The sequence below is a fragment of the Otolemur garnettii genome, unplaced genomic scaffold, assembly GCF_000181295.1.
Source record: "Otolemur garnettii isolate 467f Iridium unplaced genomic scaffold, OtoGar3 scaffold00123, whole genome shotgun sequence".
NCBI classification, from domain to species: Eukaryota; Metazoa; Chordata; class Mammalia; order Primates; family Galagidae; genus Otolemur; species Otolemur garnettii.
The window spans coordinates 1,373,118-1,399,983 of NW_003852518.1; the positions used below are offsets into that span (position 1 = coordinate 1,373,118).

General features: G+C 36.5%; 1 protein-coding gene across 1 annotated transcript in view; it reads right to left on the reverse strand.

Annotated features, from left to right (window-relative positions):
- Positions 1-25,618, reverse strand: part of SPATA48 (spermatogenesis associated 48) — a 72,128-nt gene extending 46,510 nt beyond the window's left edge. Inside the window, exons 1-2 of the mRNA XM_003797758.1 lie at positions 25,060-25,618; positions 13,724-13,821 (exon numbers count right to left, since the gene is read on the reverse strand). Of these exons, the coding sequence (XP_003797806.1) occupies positions 13,724-13,821; positions 25,060-25,618 (657 nt within the window). The remainder of the gene's footprint in view (positions 1-13,723; positions 13,822-25,059) is intronic.
- Between the last annotated feature and the right edge of the window lie 1,248 nt (positions 25,619-26,866).

Sequence of the window (26,866 nt, forward strand, 5' to 3'; positions counted from 1 at the left end):
TCAGTGGCTCCTTTGTTTCAAACAGAAGTCCTTTTTCTTGATGACAGTATGTTGTAATATGTTGCCAGGACACCAGGTGGCACTGTGGTTTTCTTAGGAGACAGAGAGCACAGCCAGCAACCTCTGTGGTCCTTACTCCAAACATAGTTGCCTTCAGTGACCTCCTGATTGTTTCATCAGCATTCAGACCCTTCTTGGTTGGGATTTTAAAGCTCATAAGAATCCTTCAGAAGCAGGTCTCATGTACCCTCTAACTCCAGTTCCTATGGGGTGTGGGAGTCCCTCAGCCTTTCCTGAGAGTGGATTTTTGATCCTGGCAGGTAGCATTAAGACAACCATGCTTTAGGCCCATGCAAGACCTTTTCATGACCTTCCTGCAATGGTAGCCCTCTGGCCCACAAGATCTTCTCAGCATTGCTGCCTCATCAGCCACTAAATCTATGGCAAGTCCACTTCAACTGGCATTCAAATATGGTTGCTGTCTACTATTTGAGTTCACCCACTCTTCTGAGCTTTCCACTCAAAGTGCAGCTTCCCCCAACAACTGAAAACTCTGGAAAGGCTTTCTCCTGTGGACAGCCAGCTGATCCCAGCCATTCCCAGTCACTTGCTTAATTCATCATATTTCCACCACTCAGGATCATACACTGTATCCATCTCACTACCTCTTCACTGTGCTCACTGAGCTATGAATCTGGGTAAGGTCCCCACACCAGGTATGACTGGGTTCTCTCTTTTCCCCCAGTCATTCTAGGAGAGCTCAGCTGAACAATCCTTCTGATCTGCCGTCTTGCTCAGCTCCATAATTGTGGTTTTGATTTTCATTTTCTGATTATTAGTGATGTTGAGCATTTTTTCATATACCTGTCTTACCTGTCTGCCTTTTGTATATCTTCTTTTGATATTTTTTCCAATCTTTTGCTCATCTTTTGATATTTACTTGTTTCAGCTCCTTATATATTCTGCTTATTAATCTCTTGTCAGCTGGATAACTTTCAAATATTGTCCTTCATTTAATGTGTTGTTGCTTCACTTTGTTGTTTTCTTGCTGTTTGTTTTCTTTCCTGTTTATGTACATTAGTTTTTAGCTTGGTATAATCCTATTTGTCTATTTTTGTTTCTGTTGTTCTTTTGAGCTTTGTCCAGAAAAAGGAGCTGGATTATTTTCCCAATGTTTTCTTTTAGTAGTTTAATAGCTTCAGGTCTTAGACTTAAGCCTTTAATCATTTTTAGTTTTATTTTCTTATATGTCTAGAGATAAGAGATGGAGTTTCATTCTTTTGGTTATGATAATCCAGTTTTCCCAGCACCATGTATTGAAGAGGTTGTTTTTTCCTCATTGTGTACTCTTGGTGCCTTTGTCAAAAATGAGTTGACTGTAAACATGTGGCTTTATATTAGGGTTCTCCAATCTCTTCCATTGGTCTATGTATTCTTCTGCTAGTACCATGCTGATTGTAGTATATTTTGAAGTCAGTTAATGTGATGCCTCTAGCTGTACTCTTTTTGCTCAGGATTGCTTTGACTATCTGGGATCTTTTGTAATTCAATATATATTTCAGGATTTTTAAAAAAAATTCTCTGAAGAATCAGCTTTTCTATTTATTATTTCCTTTTTACTTGTCTTATTCATTATATTTCATGAAGTCTCACCAAAGCTACATCTAGTAAAAGTTTTCTCCTTTATTCTGTTAGTGTGTTGAATTACATTGATTGATATATGAATATTAAGTGAATGTTTGCATTCAGAAATAAGCTTCAAAAGCTATGTCATCTTTTATAAATTATTGGTTTTGATTTGCTAATTTTTAAAGGATTTTTGTGTCTCTGCACGTGAGGAATATTGGTCTAAAATTTTCTCTCTTTGTAAAAAATCTTTTTCTGGATTTTTTAAATCACTTTAAGTTAGACTCCTGAAATTATTTGAGAAGTGATTTTTATTACCTGAAATAACCTGTATAAAATTTTGTGATTTCTTCCTAGAATGCTTGAAGAAAATTCTTCAGTGAATCCATCTAGGCCTGGAATTTTCATTGTGGTAAGGTTTTTTATTAAAGAAATAAATTTTTTAAATATAGATAAGCATGTATATATTTTATTTCATATACTGTTAATATTGGGAAGGAAGTTGTATTTTTAAAGGATTTTATTTATTTCATCTAAGATGCCAATTAATTGGCATATAGAAGTTTGTCATATTCTCTTATTTTTCATTTAGGATCTGCAGTAATAATCCTTCTTTAATTTCTTATATTAGTAATATCTATTCACTTTTCTTAATCGGACTAACAAGAGGTCCATCACTCTAAAGTTAAGAAAGTCTTACATTAAAAAAAAGAAAGAAGGAAGGAAAGTCTTACATATCTGGGATAAGCCAAACTTTATAGAGTATTAACTTTTTGCTATATTGCTAGATCCAAAATATATGTATGTCTTTAGTTTTTACGATCTTTCATTATTAATTTCTAGTTTAATTCACTTATTATCAGAGAATATTTTTGTATATTTTAAAATTTTTCATTTTATTTTATTTGTTTTATGTCCCAGAATACAACACATCTTCTGTGTAGACTTGCAAAGAATTCATATCCTGACATTGGGACATATATTGAGTAGGTCAAGTTAGTGGATAATGTCTTCATAGCTTGTACATCCTATTTTTCCCCTGTGTACCTTTTATATCAATTGCAGAGAACAGAATTTTGAAATCTCCAATAACAACAGTGGATGTGCATTTCAGTTCTATTAGTTTTTGCTTTATGCTTTTTGAGTTCTTTCAATAGGTGCCTGTTGCCATTTTATGAATTGACTGCTTTATTATTATGAAATATCTATCTTAGTCCCTGGTAAAATTTCTTCTTCTAAAATATACTTTGTCTGAATTATTACAAGTACTTCTGCTTTCTTTGATTTGTTCTCACATGGATATTCTCACATCTTAAACTTTTCTTTATATTTCACAAGGGTTTCGTGTAGTCAGCATATAATTGGGTCTTGATATTTGTTAACCCAACATAAAAATGTATGACTTTTAGTTTATTTATATTAAGTTATATTTACAATAGCAATGGACATAATGTAGCTTAAATTTGCTTTCTATTGGTTTTATCTGTTCATATTTTCATTTGTGATACTTTCTTTGATTAATTAAGGATTTTTTTAAAAGAAATTTATCTTCAGGGTGGTGCCTGTGGCTCAAAAGGGTAGGTGCCACCCCCATATGCCAGCTATGATGTCATAGCACTCTACACAGGGCAAAAAAAAAAAAGAAAAAAAAAAAAAAAAAAAAAAAAAAAAAAAAAAAGAAAGAAAGAAAAAAAAGAAATTTATCTTCTATTAGCTATTGTTTATGCTTCTTTGATTTTTTTTCCCGTGCTGTTGCTTCAGTCGTGCTAAGATTTACAAAATGGATATTTTACAAAATACAGCTTTAACTCTAGGATTTACAATATAATATTGTACCATTTCATAAGTATCACAAAAAATTGCTAACTGTACAATGCCCAATTTCATCCTAATGTACTGTTTACCATTGTTATAGCACACAGTGCATTAGCACAGTACATTAGGATTATTACATATGTTATAATCTCAAAGTACATTGCTGTGATTGGTGCCTTAAACAGTGATATTTTAAAGAACTTAAAAAAACTTTGTATTTACTCATGTATTAAGCATTTCTATTGGTCTCAATTCATTTTATTGTATAAATTCAAATTTCCATATGCATTATTTCCTTCTGTCTAAAAGACTTCCTTGAGATTTGCTGGCAGTACATTCTTTCAGCTTTGTTTTTCTAAAAATATCTCTATTTTTTTTATATTTTTTTGAAATTTTTATTGCTAGTTTATGTATTCTTAGTTGACTTATGTATTTATTTTTGGTACTTAAAATATGTCTTCATTTTCTTTTGGCCTGGAAAGATTCTGACAAAAAGCCTACTGTCATTCTTACGTGTGTTCCTCTGTACATCTATTTTTCTCTAGCTGTTTTTAAGATTTTTTCTTTATTTCTATTTTTCAACAATGTGATTTATGTACTTTGGCATAATTTTCTTTATCTTTATACAAATCAGCATTTATTAAACTTTTTAGGTTTGCAGATTTATAATTTTTTCACCAGTAGGAGCATTTTTTTAAAATTTATTTTTTATTCCAAATTAATATGAGGGTACAAATTTTTAGGTTACATTGCTCTCGCTTCCAGGGTAAAGTTCCATTTGTAAAAGAGCCCCTCACCCAGAGGGCATGTTATCACCCTCACAATGTGCACATTAGGTGATTCCGCCTCATGCCCTCCCTCCTTTCCCCCACCTGTCTCAACCCCATACTAGACTATGTTTGTGTTTTATTGTTCTTATGAACATGTAATGGTTAACATATTGATTTCATATTAGTATGGAGCACAATTGGATATTTATTTTTACATTCTTTCAATACTTTACTAAGAAGAATGTATTTCAACTCCATTCAGGTAAATGGTAAAAGATGTAAAGTCTCCATCTTTTTAATTGCTGATATACATATGCCACAGCTTGTTGATCCATTTATGGGTTGCTTCCACTACTTGGCAATTAAGAATTGAGCCACAGTAAACATTCTGGTGTAAATGCCTTTGTGGTAAAATGATTTTTGTTCTTCTGGATAGATATGTAGTAATGGGATTGTAGGATCAAATGAAAGGTTTAAATTTAGATCTTTAAGGATTCTCCATACTTCTCTCTAAAAAGCCTGTATTAGTTTGCAATCCCACCAGCAGTATAGATGTGTTCCCTTCTCTCCACATCCACACCAGCATCTGGTGTTTTGTGACTTTGTGATCTGACAAAGGCCCGATAACTAGACTCTATAGGGAACTCAAATTAAACAATAAGAAAAGTGAAAACAACCCTCTCTTTAAGTGAGCAAGAGATTTGAACAGAACCTTCTCCAAGGATGACAGACGAATAGCCAAAACACACATGAAAAAATGCTCCTTGTCTTTAGTCATAAGAGAAATGCAAGTCAAAACCACTCTAAGATATCACCTACCTCCAGTGGGTTAGAAGCACTTTTGGCTGTTATTTCACCAAACTCTTTTCCCTGTCTCCTTTTTATTCTGGAACTCCAATACATGTCGATTAGACTACCTGATATCATCCCATAGCTAACTGATGCTTTATTTATTTTTAAACTTTATTTTCTCTCTTTTCACTTTGGACAGATTCTGTGGCTTCAATTTCACTAATCTTTTCTCTTAAAATGACTGTTTTCAATCACTTCTCTTTTTTATTATTCCTCCTTAGGGATACCTATGATGATTATATTAGTTTGCTTTGCATAATTCCATATTGCTTGTAGTGATTGTTTATTCTTCTTGGTTCTTTTTTCTATACTTTTTACTGATTGGTTAATTTAACAGCCTTCAAGCTCTGAAATTCTTTCTTCTTTTGGTCCAATCTGTTGTTGTTAAAGCTTTTTCCATATTTTGATATTCCCTAAATGACTCATTTCAGGGGAGGATGGGTGGAGGGAGGGTAATTGGTGGGACCACACCTACAGTGCATTTTACAAGGGTACATGTTAAATTTACTAGGTGTAGAATATAAACGTCTTAAGACAATAACTAAGAAAATGTGGTGAAGGCTATGTTAACTAGTTTGATGAAAATATTTCAAATGGTATATAAAACCAGCACATTGTACCCCATGATTGCATTAATGTACACAGCTATGATTTAATAAAAAAACTGTTATCTCCTTTTTATGTTATCTACCTCTTTAGTGAATTTTTCATTCATAATCTGAACTAATTTTTGTTTACTTTGTGAAGGTTTTCTACCAGCTCCTCAATCTCATAATCTGAATTTAATAGCTGTCACTTCAACAATTTCCTTTTAGTTAGGGTTCATTACTGGAGAGCTATTATGATCCTTTGAGTGGGCCAAGATAGCCTACTTTTTCTTGTTGTCAGAGCTTTTACACTGGTTTTGTCCGTTCTCTTGTCTATAAACATATAGCAGATAAGATACAACTGTTGTCCTCTTCTGGGACCACATGTGTGGTGAAGATAGGGCTAGGGCCCTGGATTGCATGCTTGAGTCCTTCAGAAGCTTGTCTAGGTAGAAGGTCAGATGTACTGTGAGTTTTTGACACTGATGCTCTGATGTTCTGCTGCATCTCTGCCATTCCTCTGTGGTTGACACAGAGCTTCTGTGGTGGAGGGGACTGTACTGCCATGTTTGTACTTGAGGCGGGAGTGACCACCAGGTCAAGGAACATATATAGTAGGGAGAAAGCCAGTTGGCTGAAGACACATGGGCCCTGAGTGGCTGCAGTGCCAGGTCCCTAGGGCATGACACATGTGCTTGTTGGAGTGGGCCATGGGGCAGAGCAAACCCCAAGCAGAATGGGTGCACAGGCTAGTGTGGGCTAGAGTGGGCTGTGAGATAAAGGGGTCATCAGTGCAGGACAGGTTCAAGGGGTGTGGCACATTGGTGAGATGGAGTGGATTTATTGGGTAAAGTGGGCCCCTGGGATGGAGTGAACCTACCAGGCATAGTGCCTCTGTGGGATGGAGATAGTCCATGGGGTGTGGCATGTGTGCACACCAGCCAAAGTAGCCACAGTGGTGGGCATGTGGATGAAGTGGGGCATGGTACAAGGGGCAGTCCTAAGTCCTAAGGCTAGTGGTCCACCCATGTTCAAAATGGGCTGTTGCAGTGACTCTTGTCCTGTCCAGAGCCTCCAGACAGCAGTGGTAGTGTTTTCCAGTTGCCCAGACAGTGTGCAGTGGGCACAAGCATCTTCTCAGTTTGGGTCCAATGGGAGATATGGTTTAGCAGGATCACTTGGGCCACATCACGGGGTATGTAGTCTTCTCGGTCCTCCAGCAGCATTGGTGGGGGTGCATGTCACTTGCCCAAAATGTGCATATGAGTGTCAGAATTCCCCACTTCCTCCCTTCCTGGAAAGGGTAGGGGGAGAGAGCAGTCACAGATCTGACCCCTGGGATGTAACATTCCAGGGCTGTGATGTCCCAGTGGTGCCAGCCATAATGTGTAGGCTGTATACATCACAGCCAGCTGTATCTTCTCTACAGAGCAATGCAGCAGCATAGCCTCCAGTCAGGTTTACGCATCAGTCTGAATGCATGCTTCAGGGATCCTCTTGTCCCTCTGGTTGTAGTACCCTCAGGTGGAAGCATGGAGCCAAGGGTACTACTCCATCCCATCCCCACATATAGGCACCTTCCCCAAGTACTCATGTCCTGATGAGCAGTTTGTCCCATGTCTGTGTTCCTCACTGCTGTCTCCTCTCCACTGATTCTGCATGCTTTTGGGGGGATAACTGACTCATAGGGGGATATATATTCACCATTTTCAATCCCCTTCCTTCCCCATTATTTCTTATAATTTTTCCAGTTTTCTATTCATTTACTGCAGAAAAGTAACATGAGTGCCCATTACTTCTTCTCCTGTGCTTTATTAATGATTTCTTTTATCTTTTATTTTCCTTTTTGTGCTTTATTTTGTTTTACTTTGCTGCTCATTTTCTATCATTTTGAGAATAAATTTTTGTTTACTTAAGAAGGATGGATGCTACTGGCATCTAGTGGGTAAGGCACATGGATACCGATAGTCATCATACCTTACACAAGATCATTCTCCTAAGCAAAGAATTGTGCAGCCCAAAATGTCGATTATGCCACAGTTGATTTAACACATTCTGTTTCATTATTTAGTTATCGTTCTTTAGTGAACACAATTACCCGTACATTATTTCTTCCTTCCTATTTTCCATTGTAGCCATTATTCTTTCTAACACTTTTAATTTTTTATCTTATTTCATTCTCTTGGGTGCTTTCTTATCTTTCTGTATTGTTCTTCATTAAAATTTTGTTTTTACTTTCTTTTCTTCAGTACCACATAATTATTGTTCCCCGGGATAAATTTTCTGTCATTTCCTTTATGGTTTTCACTGACCATTTAAATTCTGTATGAAGGCAGGCTTTTGAAATCTCAAATGATATTTTGAAAATATGTAATTCAATTTAGAGTGTTATATTGTAATGGTTTTTGGTTGTTTTGTAGTTGATTTCACTTGGGGAATAATTTTCTTCATTAACGTGTTTTGATTTTTATTTTCTGTTTTATTATAGTTGCTATAAAGTGATTAATTCAGTTTTCTTCTATTCATCTTGTGGACTTGATATAGTTTGTAATATAATATGCTCAGTTCAGTGGCATCCTCGTCTGTCATTGTAGCAAAGTACAATTTTTTTTGATATTTTTTTTCCTTACTGGAAGAGCTGCATAACTTTCAATTGTTTCATCTTTTTCTTCTTTTGGGGTTATTCATAAATGTTCCTCTTTTCTTGCTTTTTTTCCCTTCACCATCCAACCTTCACAAATTGATTTTCCTTCTTTTTGACCCTCTCCTCCTCCTCCAGAATCAGGGCCTTTCCAGACTTGCAGTTTATCTTTCTATCAGTGGCTTGTAGATCAATTCTAGGCTAACTACATGTGTAAAAGTGAAAGAGACTCACACTCTGAGGACAGGTAACTGTGGCAACTTTTTATATTAATATATAATAAATCAGTCCCAGTGGAGAGAGTGGTATCATTGGCTCTTACTTCAGAGAAACAGTGTGGTACTAAAGCAAAATCATGCAATGACAATGGAAAATTAAGTCCCAGTAATTTATGTAAGCCACCTAAAATCTGAACAAATGCCTAAGGACTGAAAATACACCCTGACAGGTCTGATGTGCAAGGAAGTGTTTTCCACTACACAGCAGTACATGTATTTCGCTTATGCCCTAAGAATAATTTTACAACCCCACTTTCTATATTAAAAAGTTAATCTTTTGTATTAAACTGGACGGAAGTGGAACACATTATTCTTAGTAAAGCATCACAAGAATGGAGAAGCAAGAATTTTATGTACTCAATTCTGATATGAGGACAATGGATGACCTAGTGCATGATGGGGGGTGGGAGAGGAGGGTGCAGGGAGAAGGAAGGAGGGAGGGGGTGGGGGTTCGTGGGGAGTGACACACCTCTTGGGGATGGCACACACTTATAAGAGGGACTTCACCTAACAAATGCAATCAGTGTAACTTGGTTTTTTGTACACTCAAAGAATCCCCAACAATTAAAAACAAATAGTAATAATTTAGCCCCAGTGTGGCTTATACCTGTAATCCTAGTATTCTGGGAGGCCAAGTCCGGTGCATCACCTGAGCTCAGAAGTTTGAGAAAAAAGTCTGAAAAAAGCTAGACCCTGTCTTTATTAAAAATAGAAAAAATAACCGGGTGTTATGGCAGATACCTGTAGTCCCAGCTACTTGGGAGACTGAGGCAAGAGGATCTCTTGAGCCCAAGAGTTTGAGGTTGCTGTAAGGTATGATGCCAATCCCCAGTGAGATCGTGTCTCAATAATAAATAAATGAATAATTTAACTAAATATAGTCATTTCAAAGTTCCATTGAAATGTTTTTTAAAAACTTTTTCCTTTTTTTGAGACAGAGTCTCACTATATTGCCCTCAGTAGAGTGCTGTGGCATCACAGCTCACAGCAACCTTAAACTCTTGGGCTTAGCAATTCTCTTGCCTTAGCCTCCTAAGTAGCTGGGACTACAGATGCCCACCACAGAACCCGGCTATTTTTTGGTTACAGTTGTCATTGTTGTTTAGCAGGCCTGGGCCAGGCTCGAACTTGCCAGCCTCAGTGTATGTGGCTGCCGCCCTGCTCACTGAGCTACAGATGCTGAGCCTAAAAAACCTTTTTCTAAGCAGCTAAATGTTACAAAATTTTAAAATTCACATTTTTTTAAACAGTGTATTTGAAGCTAATATAGTAATTCCTAATAAAAATATCAGGATGGATATAATCAATAAAAAAGCCCCTTGCTTATGGAAACTCCTATTAGCAGGAGTCATCATATTTGGAAATCTGTCAGTTCCTACTGTTCTTTATCAAAGAAATACTTTCTTCTGAACTTGTGGTTAAAGGTTCTCTAGCAGTATCTGAAATTTATGCCTCATTTTTACGGCATTTCACATGCTTGTTCATTATCATTATTATATTATGGGATTATGGCCTAATCTTTCATTGAAATTTGACTTTCTTTCCCCAACGTACCTTCTCTTCCACTTCCTGATTGTACTCCTGTTAGCTGTTACGTCTGCAAGTTATGTATCCTCAGTTTATTTACAAAGTGATTTCATGTTCAAGTCCTTGAATTTATAAACTACATCCTTTCATAAAAGCATGTCTGCACTCCATTCGTCTTTCTTAGCCGCTGTTCTCCTGTAGGCACATCTTCCACTTTCTGTGCTCTGAGCTCATGTGTGTTACGTGTGCACTATTTCACAGAGATGGGCCCTGATATGCTCGGGAACAAAATCTTTAGCGTTCTGGAATCTGATTTAATGGGAATCTCTACTTGTACTTCTAGGTGTTTCTTAGGTTCTTCTGACCAGAGCAATGATATTAAAGCATATCTGTAGCATCATTCGCATTAAGATTCTCTGACACCATCAGCATCAAGTACCTCAATTTCCTAAACTTTCTTTATATTCAACAAGACCTAAAAAAATAAAAACCCAGCTACTGATAAACACAGCTACTGATGTGCAGATTCCAAATGATACAATTGCCTATAAACTATGTGAACAAGTGAACTTCCAGAAATTTCCTAATTCTTTCCTTTATTGTGTCCTCTAGGTGTTGTGTCTCCTTTCAACTTGAGACTTTTACTTCTGTAGCTCTTGGTTCTGAGGCTGGCACAGCCAGAGGTGTTGCTGTTGCTGTCACCTTTGGTATACTGTGTGGAACCAGAGAGTGTCAGGGGTGCTGCAGGGAGCCCCAGAAACAAACACAGAAGTGGACATAATGATTTTACCTTTATCCGTTGCATCTGTTCTATTCTTTCATTTTTCTACTTTTGCGATTCTGAATAAGCAGGTGTGCTTCTATCTCACTGAGTTTCTCTCTTTCAATTCGATAACTTCCATCATTTGTATATTTGTGTTTCATCATATGTAGTTTCTTCTGATTGACACACCAGTACCCACCACTTCTCCAATTTTCTCTCTTTATCTGCATCTAATCTTTTAGTGCACCCATCTACTAAGTTCCTTGTTAATTATATTTTTCGATTCTGAAATTACTTCTTTCCCTAATTTTATTATTTCACATTTTATAATTTTTAATTTAAAAAATTTTGTGAGCTCATTTTTTCCCCTCAAACATTTTATGCATATTTCCAATGTCTGGAATCAATGCTATCTTTTCCTGTTTTCTCTTATTTCTGCTGACTTTCACTCCTTATGTGTTTCAATAGTGTTGACTGGGTATTGAAAATTATGTGCCTGTGGCTCAGTTGTTAGGGCAATGGCGCCATATACCAAGGGTGGCAGGTTCGAACCTGGCCCCAGCCAGACTGCAACAAAAAAATAGCCGGGCATTGTGGTGGGTGCTGGTAGTTCCAGCTACTCGGGAGGCTGAGGCAAGAGAATCACCTAAGCCTGGGAGTTGGAAGTTGCTGTGAACTGTGACGCCACAGCGCTCTACCAAGAGTGATAAAGTGAGACTCTGTCTCTTAAAAATATATATATATTTTTAAATGTTATTAATGGAAAAACTTTGAAGCTTAGTAAGAATTATCTTCCTCCAAGGAGAATTTTATCTGCCTCTGCCTGTTTTCTAAAATGATAGGAATCTAGTATTACTTTACTCCTAATTCAGAACTTGAAGTTTTCTCATGCACTTTGATTAAGTCAGACTGCAGTCTGCTCAATTCCTTTTTACTATTGATATATGCTTATTTATAGGATACAGGCTTTCAGGTTTTTAGTCCAAAATAGTGGGTGATTTCATGGATCAACTCCAACTATTGAGTTCTAACCCTTGAGAACAATAAAAGTTCAATTCAAATCAAACTATTGGCTGTCTCTTCCAGGACAGCAAATTCTTGCAAGGTCAAAGTGGCCCTAAGTGGTGTCTTAAATTTTAGAGTTTCTGTCCTCTTTTTGACCCAGTAATTTCTCTGTACCTTATTGGGTTCTTGATATTTAAAGTAGAAATAAGTATTAATTCAGTTGTTTTGCCAAGGTATTGGCTTATATTATTAGCCTCCATTGCTGGAAGTAAAATATTCAAAATTATTTTCTCTCATTATAAGACTAAACTTATCTTATATTGAAGCAAGTCCACTAATAAGCATTTCTATGACAAGCACCTATTTCAAGATTCTAATTCTAAAATAATCAGATTTGCCATGAATCTGTAGCTTAGTTGAAAATAAAGCAGCATCTCCTTCAGTGTCTTACAGTGTTCGCTTTCATTACTCCTGCAGGACTTATCCACAGGAGTCCTGTATCCTTGGATAAAAGTTTTAAAATGTAAGTGAAACTAATAAATACAAATTTTCATTACCCTTGCAATCACATTCTGCATTTTTCTGAATTCATAATAGCTCTAAACAAGCCAAATTACCCCCATGTCTAATTCCAGGACTTCATTGTATAAGAAAAATGCATAGGACAAGGAAAAGCATGAACTCCTGTAATGGTTTTGTGGCATCTTGACTAAAGGAGGCATTGATGACATGTCATTTAAAAAACCTTTTTGTTCCATGTTTTTTCATTCATGGCCATGTACTGTGTACTGTAGTGCAACTGTTGATATATGAGAGGTTTCCCCATTCTGCTTTGCAGTAAAGTTAGAACACATTATTGTGAAGGAAGAAGTGGAAAAAGAAGAAGCAACATGATACTACTACTACCGGCAAACTCTCAGGGAGATTTCAGAAAAATACAATTAAGTATTACAGAGCATATTTATATCTTACTGCTAATGTCTATGGGGTTTCTTTTTAGAATGACGAAAATATCCTAAAATTAGATTGTCGTTACACAACTCTGTGAATATCCTAAAAAACATTCAATGGCACACTTTAAGTGGGTGAATTTTATTGTATGTGAAATATATCTCAATAAGGCTGTTTTAAAAAATCTTTGCATGTCTATGTATCTTTTAGCAGTCTTTAAGTATCCTAATTTAAATGTCAATGGTTTACAGACTATCAAATTTATACAGGAAAATGATTAAGTCAATTCAGAAAATACCTAGATTCTAATTTTGGTTTTATATTTGCTATCTGTCTGACCAAAAGTTTGTTATTTAATATCATCAGGCTTTATGTGGGAATAACAATGCACTCTTGCTTAGAAGCAGAGATTGAGATAGGATTGCTATTTGAAAGCTAAACCATAAGAGTGCCTTCAGGTAAAGGGGGTGAGGTGAAGAGAGTAGGCCAGGATAGGGAGAAGTATCTATTAATAGTAAGAATGAAGTCTCAGCTGGAGGGCAGCTTTGTCTTTTCCCTCAAGGAGGTCAATCACTTGCCAAAATCTGAGGGTGGCAGGGTGAGAAGGTGCAATTTTCCAGGCTGGTGGCTATTACTTTTCAGTGGTTATCACTCATTGCTCCTGGGGATGGGCACATTTGCTAGGAAATGGCATGTGGGTTGGGCCCGAGCAGTGTCCACTATTTCCTCCTCCCCCATAGTACTATTGTAGGAGTGAAACCACATAATACATAGTATATAAAGCCTGGCACATAAGAAGCACTTTATAATTAGGAGCTATTCTCCTAGGGTATAAAATATCAAATGCACAAACAATGAAATAACTAATGATAACTATTGTGTAACACCACCCAGTAAGAGACTCTTACTGTACATGTTGCCTCCTCATCAAATTCATATGTGTGATTTATTGAGTATGTTTCATGAAGACGTTTTAAAGGAGTAACTTTCACTGGGCTTGTCCAACCTGAAAAAAAAAATTCAAGTGTTTTAGGTTAAAAATACAATAAAAATTTCTTCTTTTACTAGAAATATTTCCTACTAGAAAGGTAAACGTTGTGGTGTTAAATTATTTTTAATGGATTATCTAATAATTTTTATCAACAGTGAAAACATAATAGCTCTATAATTTACATAATTAAAATAATGCAGAATTACTTCTTGTTTATTACTTATTACTGGAGGAGACCTAATTGGTACTATTAATCTGTGTATGTGCATATAGACATGTTGAGGATGTTGGTGACACAAAATAGGTCTGGTTATTATGTAGATAATTTATCGAATGATAGAGAAGAAGGCCTAAAAAAATCAAATATAAAATCAGACTTCAACAATTATTTAGTACATCATAATGGAAGCTGATGTGTATATAAGGATGAAAAATGGGGTTTCTGGTTTTTAGGTGCTCATTAGCAAGTGGAAAATATAGGCATCAAACTAGATAATTTCAATATAATATGGCAGCTGCAATCATAACTGAGCTCTGAGTGCTCTGGGGGCTATTAGAAAATTTATATAGTCGTACCACATTGTCAGAACCTAGGCATACCTTCCTGAAGGTGATATCTGATCTAATCTGGACAATTGAGGAGAATTTAGATAAAAAAAGAAGAAGTGGTGGAAAAGTATTCATTCCAGGCAGGGAAACCGTATGTGCAAAATGCAAGGTTAGGCTAGATCATAAAATGTTAGAGGAGAAATGTTGAAAGGCGAACCAGGGTAGTAGGCCAAGGTCAGGTCGTGAGTGTCTTGGACTCAACCTGCAGAGGGAGTGCCCTTGAGGAGTTTGATAACAGAGATTGATTACTCTGGTTTGGCTAGGCGACCTGTGTAGATGAAGATGATTGTAGTACCTCTGGTAGTTTCCATAGATATCCTTTTTCCTACCCACTCGGGGCTTCTGACTGGGTCCTCTATTCATAGCTCTGCTTCATGAATTAATCCAACTTCGCAAATTGTGAAGGTAAACATTACAATATGAGAGTTAGGTGGACAGTACAGAGGTGTTGATGCAAGTAAGAGATGAATTTTGAAAGAGCTTTGGACAGCAGAAGAATTCCATGATCACTTATAGACTTCACTTGGGTGGAGCTCTGTAACAGACTCCAGCAGATCCTGAGACTTAATAATATACTTTCTTGCTTTTATGCTAGCATGGCTGCATCAGTTATTTGGCCCATCTGAGCTTCATTTTCCTCACCTAATGATTATTTTCAGAGTTATGTAAATTATAATTGATAAATATAAAGGAATGAACCTATAACTTAAATACTAGCATGCTTATTACAGGTCAGTAATTACCAATTTGCAGTTGTAATAATATTAGTAATTGTAGTATTAATATTGTAATGCCATTTTTTATCATGATGATAATTCAGTCAATATTTCACTAAGAAAACAGGACAGAATCTGCAAAGGGGACTGACAATGGAGGGATGGGGAACAAGCAAATGCTGGACTTGGAAAGGAAGTCAGATATGTGAGTGCTGGCAGACTTTAATGCACCATTGTTGATTTTGAAGACAAAGGAAACCACGGGAGAGAATGAAGGTAGCCTCTAGAAGGAGAGATACTCTGCTTGCTGATAGTGATCAGATATGGAGCAACCAGTGTGAAACTGCTTGTTGCCAAGAAACTACCTTCCCTGAACAGGAGGCCTGCAGTGGACTTTCTGCAAGTGAGCAGGGAAAAAAAGACTTCCCACCTCACCCCACAGGAGGGAGCCAAGAGGTCCTGGTTCTCCTGACCCTGGGAATTTTCACCTCTGAGTCTAGTCCCTATCCTGCTTGTCACAGACATGAACAAATATTCTTTCTGCATTCTGGTACCCACAGCCCACCCTTCCCCCTTTCTGGATGCCTGATGGACTGTCCCCTGCAGAGGCCAGAGTATTGGGTGAATTCTCTCAGAGGACTCTGCATGGTGTTGGAAGCTGAAACAAGCACAGGCTGCTGAACTGAGTGGTAAGCCATTGAACCAAGCAGAGAGCTGCTGAGCTGAGTGGTGCGGGTGGGCCTCTGAAACTAGCAGGACAGGCAGCCCACTGATCTGAGTGGTGCACCTGCTTAGAGGAAACAATGGTACCACAGTTCTAACTTTGGTGTGGGGAGGTGTGGACTCTTCTGATCTGCCAGCAGAGACCGTTTCCCAGCTCCCCAAGGAGTCTTTGCCTTGTTTCTGTGCCCTCTGCCCACTGGAGACCCTATCAACTGATTTGTGTGAGTGTTGCTTGCACTACCAGAGTGCATTTAATCGAAACTCTTAGTGAGAAATGCCCAGGGATTCTTCTTCTCTGGCTGTCACTGGGGGATTGCACTTTCACTGCTTATTTGACACAGGGTGTGTTGGAGCAGTGAGGGGCAGAACCAGTGTGAGGATTCCACTCCTCCAGCTGTCACCAGAGGGGGGCAGAGCCACAGCTGGTTGCATGTTTGGCCACAGAGATTCCAGTAAAATACTGCAACTCCTTTGAATTTGTAGAGGACAAGCTGAGACTAAGACAGAGCCAGGTTGTGCTATATCACTAAGCCGGCTCTCAGAGATTCTCACTCAGCCCTGAAAAGGAGCTTCATGAGGCTGTAGGGGAGGGGTCACAAGCACAAGCTCCAGCCCCTTGTTAAGGGATGGTCAGCTCTAGTTCCTAAGGCCTCCAGATATGCTCTCACTCCACCTGTTTTAGTTGCCAAATAAGTCTCTACTGTGTTTCCTGAGGATCCCCAATTAGATTTTCAATAGTTATTGAGACTATTCAGGGATAACCTATCATTTCATCTATAAAACTATAACAACATAAAAAATAGCTGAAAATACTCATGGGGAGGAGCCAGAAAAAGATCTATGGCAACATGGAAAATCAGAGCAGATCAACTCCCTCAAGTGATTAAGAGAGATACAGCAGAAATGCTAGCCATAGAAGAATCACTGAAATGTTAGAAATAGAATTCAGAATATGGATGGAACATAAGATGATTGGAACTGAGGAGAAGATGGAAACAGAAATCAAAAAATAGTATAAAAGTTATCTTTTATTTTTATTTATAAATATTTGTTGTTTATTTTTTTTTGAGACATTGGAAAATACAATATAATAAGAAGAAGTTAACTGACCAAAGTATTCTATAATAGACATACTTCTATCGACAATGTGAATGTTACTTTCTTTGCATTATTACTATTATTATTGCTTAATATTTCATTGCAGCAATTGTCTGATTTCTTTTCTGAATGTATTTATCTTCATTTGTTCTTTATGAGGTTTTTGTTCTCAGTCCTTATGGTAAATATTGTTATTGTCATTAAATTTAGTCTCTTTAATTCTGTGAAGGCAAAAGTGGAAACCTAATATACACATGTATAAGTAAGAAAAAGAAAAAAAAAAGAAAAAAGATGAAGTCTCCAAGGATTTGGACATAATGAAGAAAGATATAGCACAGCTTAAGGAATTGAAAGAGGCATTTGAGGAGCTTTGAAACACAGTTGAGACCCTCAGTAACAGAGTAGAACATGGAGAAGAAAGAATTTCAGAAATTGAAGACAAGACTTTCAAAGTATCCCACTCAGTCAAAGAGGCAGAAAAAAGGAGAACAAAAATGGACAATTCCATGAGAGAGTTATGGTATCATTCCAAAAAATCAAACATCCAAATTATAGGGATTCTCGAAGGAGAAGAGGATGGTTCTAAAACCACAGATTCTCTACTCCAAGATATTATGAAGGAGAATTTCCCAAGCACTACAAGAGTTACAGAAATTCAGATTGTAGACAGTTTCAGAACCCCAGCAAGACTCAGTCCAAATAAAGCATCTCCTAGACACATTGTGATTAACTTTGCCAAAGTTAATCTGAAGGAGAAAATCCTGCAAGAAGCCAGATATAAGAAAAGTCTTACCTACAAAGGGAAAGATATCAGGATGACCACAAATCTTCCAGCTGACACTTTTCAAGTCAGAAGAGGATGGTCATTAGCTTTTAACCTTCTTAAACAAAATAATTTCCAGCAGGATCCTGCATTGATTCTCACAATAAATGTGACTAGCTTAAATTCTCATCTAAAGAGGCAAAGGCAGACTGCATGGATACAAAAGCTCAGGTCTATTACCTGTTGTCTCCAAGAAACGTATCTACCTTCAAAGGATAAAATAAGACTCAGGGTGAAGGGATGGAAATCAATAATCTAGGCAAATGGAAATCAGAAAAAAGCAGGGGTCATTATCTCATTTGCAGATACAATTGGATTTGAACAAATAAAAATAAGGGAATACAAGGGTAGACACTACATACTGGTCAAGGGAAGTATACAACATAAGGAGATCTCAATAATTAACATTTGTGCACTCAGCCTGAATGCTCCTCAACACATAAAACATACCCTAAAGGATCTGAACAATATGATATGTTCCTGCACTATAATAGTTGGAGATTTTAACACTCTTTCTATAGTACTGGATAGATCCTCCAAGCAGAAACTGAACAAAGAAGTAATGGACTGAAACTTGGCCTAGAACAAATGGACTTAGTAGACATAGACAGAACATTTCATCCTACCAAAACTGAATACATATTCTCATCAGCCCAGAGATCATCCTCCAAAACTGATCATATCTTAGGACACAAGTCTAACCTCAAAAAATTCAAAAGAATGGAAATTATTCCTTATATCTCCTTAGAACAACACAGAATAAAAGTTGAACTCAACAGCATCAGAAATCTTCATTCCCAAATAAGGTCATGGAACAAATTGCATCAACAGTCCAGATTCTAAAAAAGAAAAACTCTGGACCAGATAGTTTCACACCAGAATTCTACCAAACCTTCAAAGAGGAACTAGTAACCTATATTGCATAATCTATTCCAAAATATAGAGTAGGAAGGAATCCTCCCCAACACATTCTACAAAGCAAATTTCCCCCTGATTCCAAACCAGGAAAGGATCCAACAGAAAAATAAAACTATAGGCCAATATCATTAATGAATATTAATAAAAAATATTCAAATAAGATCTTAGCCAACAGCATACAGTGACCCATTAAAAAAGTTAATAATCATGATAAAGTAGTTTTTATCCCAGGGATGCAGGTAGGTTCAACATACATAAGTTCATAAATGCAATGAACTTAAATACATAAATAAAATAAAAAACAAAGACTATATGATTCTTTTAATCAATACAGAAAAGGCTTTTGACAATATCTTGCATTCCTTTTTTGATAAGAGCACTTAGGCAAATAGGCTATGGTGGGACATTTGTTAAACTGATAGAGGACATCTACAACAAACCCACAGCCAAAATCTTATTGAATAGAGTAAATCTGAAAGCATTCCCACTCAGAACTGAAGGTAGGTAAGGATGCCCACTATCACTGCTATTCAACATAGTGCCAGAAGTCCTAGCCATTGCAGTAAGGCAGCAGAAGGAGATAAAGGGCAGTCAACTAGGACAAAGGAAATCAAATTCTCACTTTTTGTGGATGACATGATGTTATACCTGGAAAACCCCATGGACTCAACTATAAAGCTTTTAGAAGTGGTCAATGAATATAGCAGCACCTTGGGATACAAAATAAATACCTACAAATCAGTAGCCTTCATATATGCCAGTAACAGTCAAACTGATAATAAAAATCAAGGACTGTACTTTTTACAGTAACTCCAAAGCAGATGAAATACCTGGGAATATATCTAACAAAGGACATGAAAGATCTCTAAAAGGAGAACCGTGAAACTCTGAGGAAAGAAATAGCAGAAGATATTGAATGGAAGAACATACTATGTTCATGGCCATGAAGAATCAACATTGTTGTAATGTCCATACTACCCAAAGCAATCTATGGATTTAGTGCAATTCCCATAAAAGTATCAATGTCATATTTTGAAGAACTTGAAAAATAATGCTTTGTTTCATATGAAACCAGAAAAAACTCTAAATAGCCAATACAATTTTTGGAAATAAAAACAAATCTGGAGGCATCACATTACCAGACTTCAGGTTATACTACAAGTTTATAGCGATCAAAACAGCATGGTACTGACACAAAAATAAACATAGACCTATGGAATACAATAGAAAATCTATTGATGAACCCAAACACACATCTCCATTTCATCTTTGATATACCAAACAAAAGCATGTACTCAGGAAAAGAATCCCTATTTAATAAATGGTGCTGGGAACTGGTTAGCCTCATGTAGAAGATTGAAACTGGACTTGAACTTCTCATCATTGACAAAAATTGGCTCTTGCTGGATAAACGATTTAAATTTAAGATATGAAACAACAAAAATTCTAGAAAAGTTTGTGGTGAAAATGCTTCATGATATTGGCCTGGGAAAAGATTTTATGAAGAAGACTTCCGTGGCAATTGCAATAAAACCAAAAGTGAATAAATGGGATCTGATCAAGCTGAAAAGCTTCCACACAGCCATGAGTACCACAATTAAAGCTAACAGAAAACCTTCAGATTGGGAGAAGATTTTATGCATGCTAGGATCTGACAAAGGACCAATAACTAGAATCTAAAATGAACTCAAATTAATCAACAGCAACAACAAAAAAAAGCAAACAACCCCATCTACAAGTGGGCAAGAGTCTTGAACAGAAACTTCTCTGAAAACGACAGATGAATGGCCAATAAACACATGAAAAAATGCTCATAATCTCTAATCATCAGAGAAATGCAAATTAAACCACTCTGAGACATCAACTAACTAAAAGGAGATTAGCCCACATCACAAAGTCTCAAATCTGTGTACGCTGGAGTTAATGTGGATATAAGGGAACACTTCTGGTGGCATTGCAACCTAATGTAGCCTTTATGGAAAGGAGAATAAATGGAGATTCTCAAGAACTAAAAGCTGACCTTCCCTTTAATCCCACAATTTCATTACTAAGTATCTACCCAGAAGAACAAAAATCATTTTACCACAAAGACATTAGCACCAGAATGTTTATTGTAGCTCAACTCACAATTGCCAAGTCATGGAAGCAATCCAAATGCCTATCAATTCATGAATGGATTAACAAACTGTGGCATATGTATACCATGGAGTACTATTCTGTCATAAGAAAAAAATGGAGATTTTACATCTTTTATGTTTACCTGGATGGAGTTGAAACTTATTCTTCTTAGTAAGAATCTCCAGAATGGAAAAAACATCCAATGTACTCAATATTAATATGAAACCAATATATAGACAACTACATGCCAATATGAATGATGAAACACAAATATAGTCTAGCCAGATTGAGGGGCAGGAGGGATGAGGGAGGGCAAATGGCGAGATTTCACCTAATGTGCACAATGTGAGGGTGTTCAGCACTCCCCCAGGGTGAAAAGCTCAACTACAACTTGAACTTTACCTTAGAATTGAAAATAATGAATGTAACCTAAATTTTTGTACCCTCGTATTAATTTTAAATTTTAAAAAAGAGAATAAGACCCCATGATAGGATTTAGTTTCCTTTTAAGACGAAGAAGAGAGACTAGAGTATGATATTTATCTCTCTCTCTATACACACACACCCCCCCACATACAAAAGGTGCCAAAAATGTATACACATTTTAAGAATGAAAAAAACTATTAAAATTGTGAAGGCTATGTTAACCAATTTGATGCAAATATTTCAAATTGTATATAAAACCAACAAATTGTACCCCATGATTGCATTGATGTACACAGCTGTGGTTTAATAAAAAAAAATGTTATACTCAAGTCATGTTTGACTTCTGCAGTTACAAGAGATACTCAAACATGACTTGTATTCATCTTTTGCTGTTGGTGTACATTGAGTATTACAATTTTAATACAGTTTTTTCCTTTCTGAAAATGTGTATACTTTTTTCAGTTCTATTTCTCTCTCCCCTATATGAGGACACATGGAGAAGGTAGCCTTCTATAAGCGCCATCTTTGATTTCCCAGCCTCTGGAACTGTGGGAAATACACTTCTGTTGCTTCAGTTACCCAGTGCCTGGTATTTTGTAATAGTACCTGAGCTAAAACAATGGTTAAATAAATGAAGTCACATGAAGATGTATAAATATTGATGTCAGGAGGCCAAACGGGAGAAAAATCAAGGTGGTGTCAAGAGATAAGCTCTATTTTCTCTGTGCTAAGGGTCACCTGCAGTGACAATGGATACGTTTAGAGTAGTTGACTGGGTGATGAAAGAGAGACTTCACTGGAACAACAAAGAAAGTACTGAACACTTTACCCAGAAATATAACTCTTTATAATATTGCTATGATATTTGCAAAATAATACTGGTTTGTGATGTATACGAGTAATTCTGAGATGCCCTTCTTTATCAGAATGTAGTAGAAATAATGTGTATTAAGGTTTTCAAAAGCTGAAAGTACTTATCATTTATAATTAATGATTATTTCCAGGATCTACAAAGTCATGAAAGCCCAGAATGAATTATATTGAACTCACTTCCAAAAATGCAGGTACTACTCTTTGAAAATGTTAATAGCTAATAATAATAGCTACTAATAATTGAATGTTTCATCAGGTTTCAGAGATTTTGCTAAACATTTTATAGGCCTTAGTTCATTTAATTCTTACAACTGTATAAGAAAAGTACAATCATTCCCAATTTATATGTGAAGAAACTGAAAGTTCTGGACTTTAACTTTATATAACATGACATTTATTAGTCAGGTATTTTTACACATTGCCCCTATTGTTATATTGTAAAGTATTACTGTTAAGTGAATTTTATAAATAAGGATATGCAGTCATGAAGAGAATAGTCATCTACCCCGTGCCACACAGGAAGTAAACTTTTGACAAAATTCAATCCTAGAGAGTCTGACTTTGAGCCTATCTTCTGAATTCCTCTGTTGTGCTGGCATTGACAGACATAGACTAGATGACCTCAACTTGGTTCTGAATTGTTGGTCCAAAGTCTATTAATGCCATTTTTATCCTTTGTTAGCATTACTAAAATAAACAATATCTTCAACTTATCATTTCTTGGAATGTTTTAAGAGTCTACTCTTTAAAAAATTAAAGGAATAAACTAATAATGTTGTCTTTAAAATTTATACTAGACTGTGATTTTCTGCTTATAAGGTATATGGCATCCTTGCTTAACATAAGAAGAATGACTTCAGTTCCTGTAAGGAAACATTCTTGATGATGAATGCTATTGTACATTGAATTATTAGCAAAGTAGCTCAAGCTACTTTCTGGACACACTAGAATAATAGAATCAGTTAAATGTACTATGTCTGTGGGAAGGACCTGGACTCATCAGTGGTTTTCTCAATGGACACACTTAAAATATTTTTAGCACATAAAATAGTATTTGTCACTTGTATATACAAGTGGATTTGGTTCTCTGTAATACCATATTTAGCTAGATAGTATTACCAGTGGATTATGAAATAATGTATTGTCAAGGTGGGTTGTTAAATCTCACTTATGCTCCATATGAAAATTCAATAATAAATTCAGAATTTCCCTAAATCATCTTGCAAAGGGCATAACTGGATAAAAAAGCATTAAATTCATGATGAAATCAGAAAATTCATCTTCTGTTTATGTGTCTCTAAATTCCTCCTTCTGGCACAAAAATGAAAATATGCAGGGGTAGGGCTGGGGAGAGTTATGTTGTGGGTTTTTCATTTTCATTAACTCTTCCTTTATCCTCACCCTCTTCCTGGTTCCTAGAGACTATGTCCTTTGGCCATGGAGCAGTCAGTCAGCAGAAACTAGGAATCCCCACCGCCTTTACATGTGGTGGCCTCACTCTTGCATGATATATTTTTTCTTTAGGTTTCTTGTCTATGGCTGGGTGCTGAAGAGGAGCTATGGGCCGGGCACAGTGTATCACACCTGTAATCCTAGCACTCTGGGAGGCCAAGGTGGGTGGATTGCCTGAGCTCATGGGTTCGAGACCAGCCTGACCAAGAGAGAGACCCCTGTCTCTAAAAATAAAATAAAATAAAATAAAATAAAATAAAATAAAATATCTGGGTGTTGTGGTGGGTGCCTATAGTCCCAGCTACTCAAGCTACTCAGGAAGTTAAGGAAAGAGAATATCTTGAGCCCAAGAGTTTGAGGTTGTTGTGAGCTATGATGCCATGACATTCTATGGGTGACAAAGTGAGACTCTGTCTCAAAAAAAGGGGGCGGGGTATCTGGAGCTGGAGCAGGAGCTGGGGCTGGAGAAGGAAGGTTGGTGCAGTCTCTGGCACTAGAGCAAGATTAGCCCCTCTTGCTACAGCAATTGTCCTTTTCTTTTTCACAAGCTGAAAGATGCTAATCTCTTCTCACTCCCTGCCTGCCAGACAACTTACAGACAGAAAATAGTCCCTGTGGCCTTTCTTTGGAGATGTTTATCACCACTTCTGGGCCAGGCTTATGAGCATATAGGAGAGTTCTTAAAGAGAAAACATCTGATCACAATGTCAGTAAGGGGTCATCATCCTGCCCTCAGGGCTGTGAGCTATTTATGCTGAGGTTGCTTTCCTTCAGCTCCCATTTTTTCTGGACCCAAAACATTTACTTTCTTCTACTTTCCCATTTTATTTCAGCCCCTGTAACCTAACACTCTCATAACCATCAGCAAATTAATTTTGTCAAGGGAGAGACAAATAAGGATACTATAAACTTACCAAAGTCATATACAAATTCCCTTGTGATAAAATCAATTTATCTATATATATGGAATAAATAACCTTACACATTTTGTGTTGGTCACTTAAACTAATAAATGTTCTTTTTTAATAAATGATTTTTTTTTTTAGACAGAGTCTCACTCTGTTGCCCTGGGTAAAGTGCGATGGCATCATAGCTCACAGCAACCTCAAACTCTTGGACTCAAGGGATCCTCTTGCCTCAGCCTCCTGAGTAGGTGAGACTACAAGACCCAACAGGGTCTGGAGTTTGCTCAGGCTGATTTCAAACTCCTGAACTCAGACAATTCACTGACCTCAGCCTCCCAGACTGCTAGGATTACAAGTGTGACCCATAACACATGGCTAAAAAATAGAATTTTGTTTTATATTTAGTTCATAAAAGGTTTATCATTCTTACTACTTTTTTCCTAGTATCTGTAATTTAAAAATAAGAAAATCTTATTCAGATCTTTATAATTTTGTGTTGATTTAACTACAAACGTATTGAATCCTATACCCATACTCTACTCTCTTGTTTGAGTATATAAAAAATATAAGGTATTAATGTCACTTATTTTACCTCCAAGTTTTGCTCTGATGGAAATGTCTGGCACTTTCCTGGAATTCCATCTCCTGTCCCGTTGCAGTTCTTCTGATAGAATTGTTTGCCTTTTCACTGTTGTTTGAAAACCTGTGTCTGATCTGGGAACTCGATGTTGAGGTTTCACATCACTGAAACTCACCAAGCTTGGTATCATTTTGCCAATGCCAGGATTTAAATCAGCATCACCACCAGGACTCATAAAGCCTGAACAGGGATCACCTAATGGCACTTCATCCCGAAGTGGAAATAATGGGTAATCTGGCCCATATGGTGGAGGATATGGATAGTGCAAATGATAGTCTGGCAGGACTGAAGGTGGATAAGGGTGAAATTTAAGAAAAGAAGGGTTGCATTTCTTTTCAAACCTGCCATAGTTATGTCTGTCCTCATAGCCCTTCACAAAAGGCATATTCATTTTTCTTAAGCTATCACAGTAATGTGGGTACTCTGTATCCTCAACATCATTTGTTCGTGAAAGGATGGGCCTTTTAGAGATACTTATCTTTCCTGGTGTATGCTGAACCTCCATATTCATAACTGTTCTCTTTAGACTTTTTGAACACTATCACTTAAGTACTTCTGATGATTCTTTCAAATTAGGGTTAATCTAGTATAAAATTATTGATTCAGCTTTCTGAATGTTGGTAGCGTAGATTTTTTTCTCATCAAGATAATTTTTTTTCCTCCACCAAAGAAAAGGATAGGGCAGTAAAAGAACAGGAAAGAAGAAAAGCAGTGGAACCCCTGTTGCTTGGTAACAGATAGAACTCTAAAACACTGGAACATTTATTATGTACTTCATAACTTAATTCTTAAGAAAAACAAAATAGGTTTGATAGTGATACTTCTATGATACTCTTCTCCCCAACACTCAGGAAAGCTGTGCTCATTTATTTATTTTTAACTTTTCCCACAACTTGATACTTTATGTGTATAAAATATATTTAAGCAGTATAAAGAAGTTAACCCAGTGATAACATGATATATTTAAAAAGTATATATGTAATTATAATTATGTATTTACTCTATAGATATGAGAAATAAATCATAACACTAACTAAATATATGCTATAATAAATGTAAGTCTTAATACACTGCAAAATATAAACAGGTATTACACTAAACTTGAATTGGTGTATCTAATTTTGAAGGTTAGTAATTTTCAAATTTTAGTCAAAAGCACAGGTTCATCCTTTACATGCCCTAAATTATCTCTACTTCCTTTAACGTTACCATGAGGTCCGGAGTAATCTGGCAAACTCGTTTTACAAAACTACAATATCAGTTCTTAGTTTACACTGTAAAATATCACTTAAATTATTAATATACCAGTTAATTTAAATATTCTTTAAATAATAATAATTAATAAATAATTTATTCTTGCATAAAAACTGTTACTATAGGGAGGTTCCTGTGGCTCAAAAGGGTAGGGTGCCAGTTCCATATGCTGGAGTGGTGGGTTCAAACCCAGTCCTGGCCAAAAAACTGCAAAAACCCCCCAAACAACTGTTACTATAAGAACTCCAAATATTAAAATTTGGTGATTAAAAGATTACACCTTACCACAGCAAAAATGCAAAACAGGCAAGTGATGGTGATAGGTTTGTTAAAACCAGATTGCCTATGGCCCACCTAAAGTCATTAAAATTTTGAGATATACTATTCTGCAGGAAAGTTGCATTAGATGCCTGGGCTAATAGTTTGAAATTCCTCGTCCAGAACACAACATATTCAGGGACACTTTTTAGTTCACTCAGGATCACTCATTTCTTCATATTAAAGA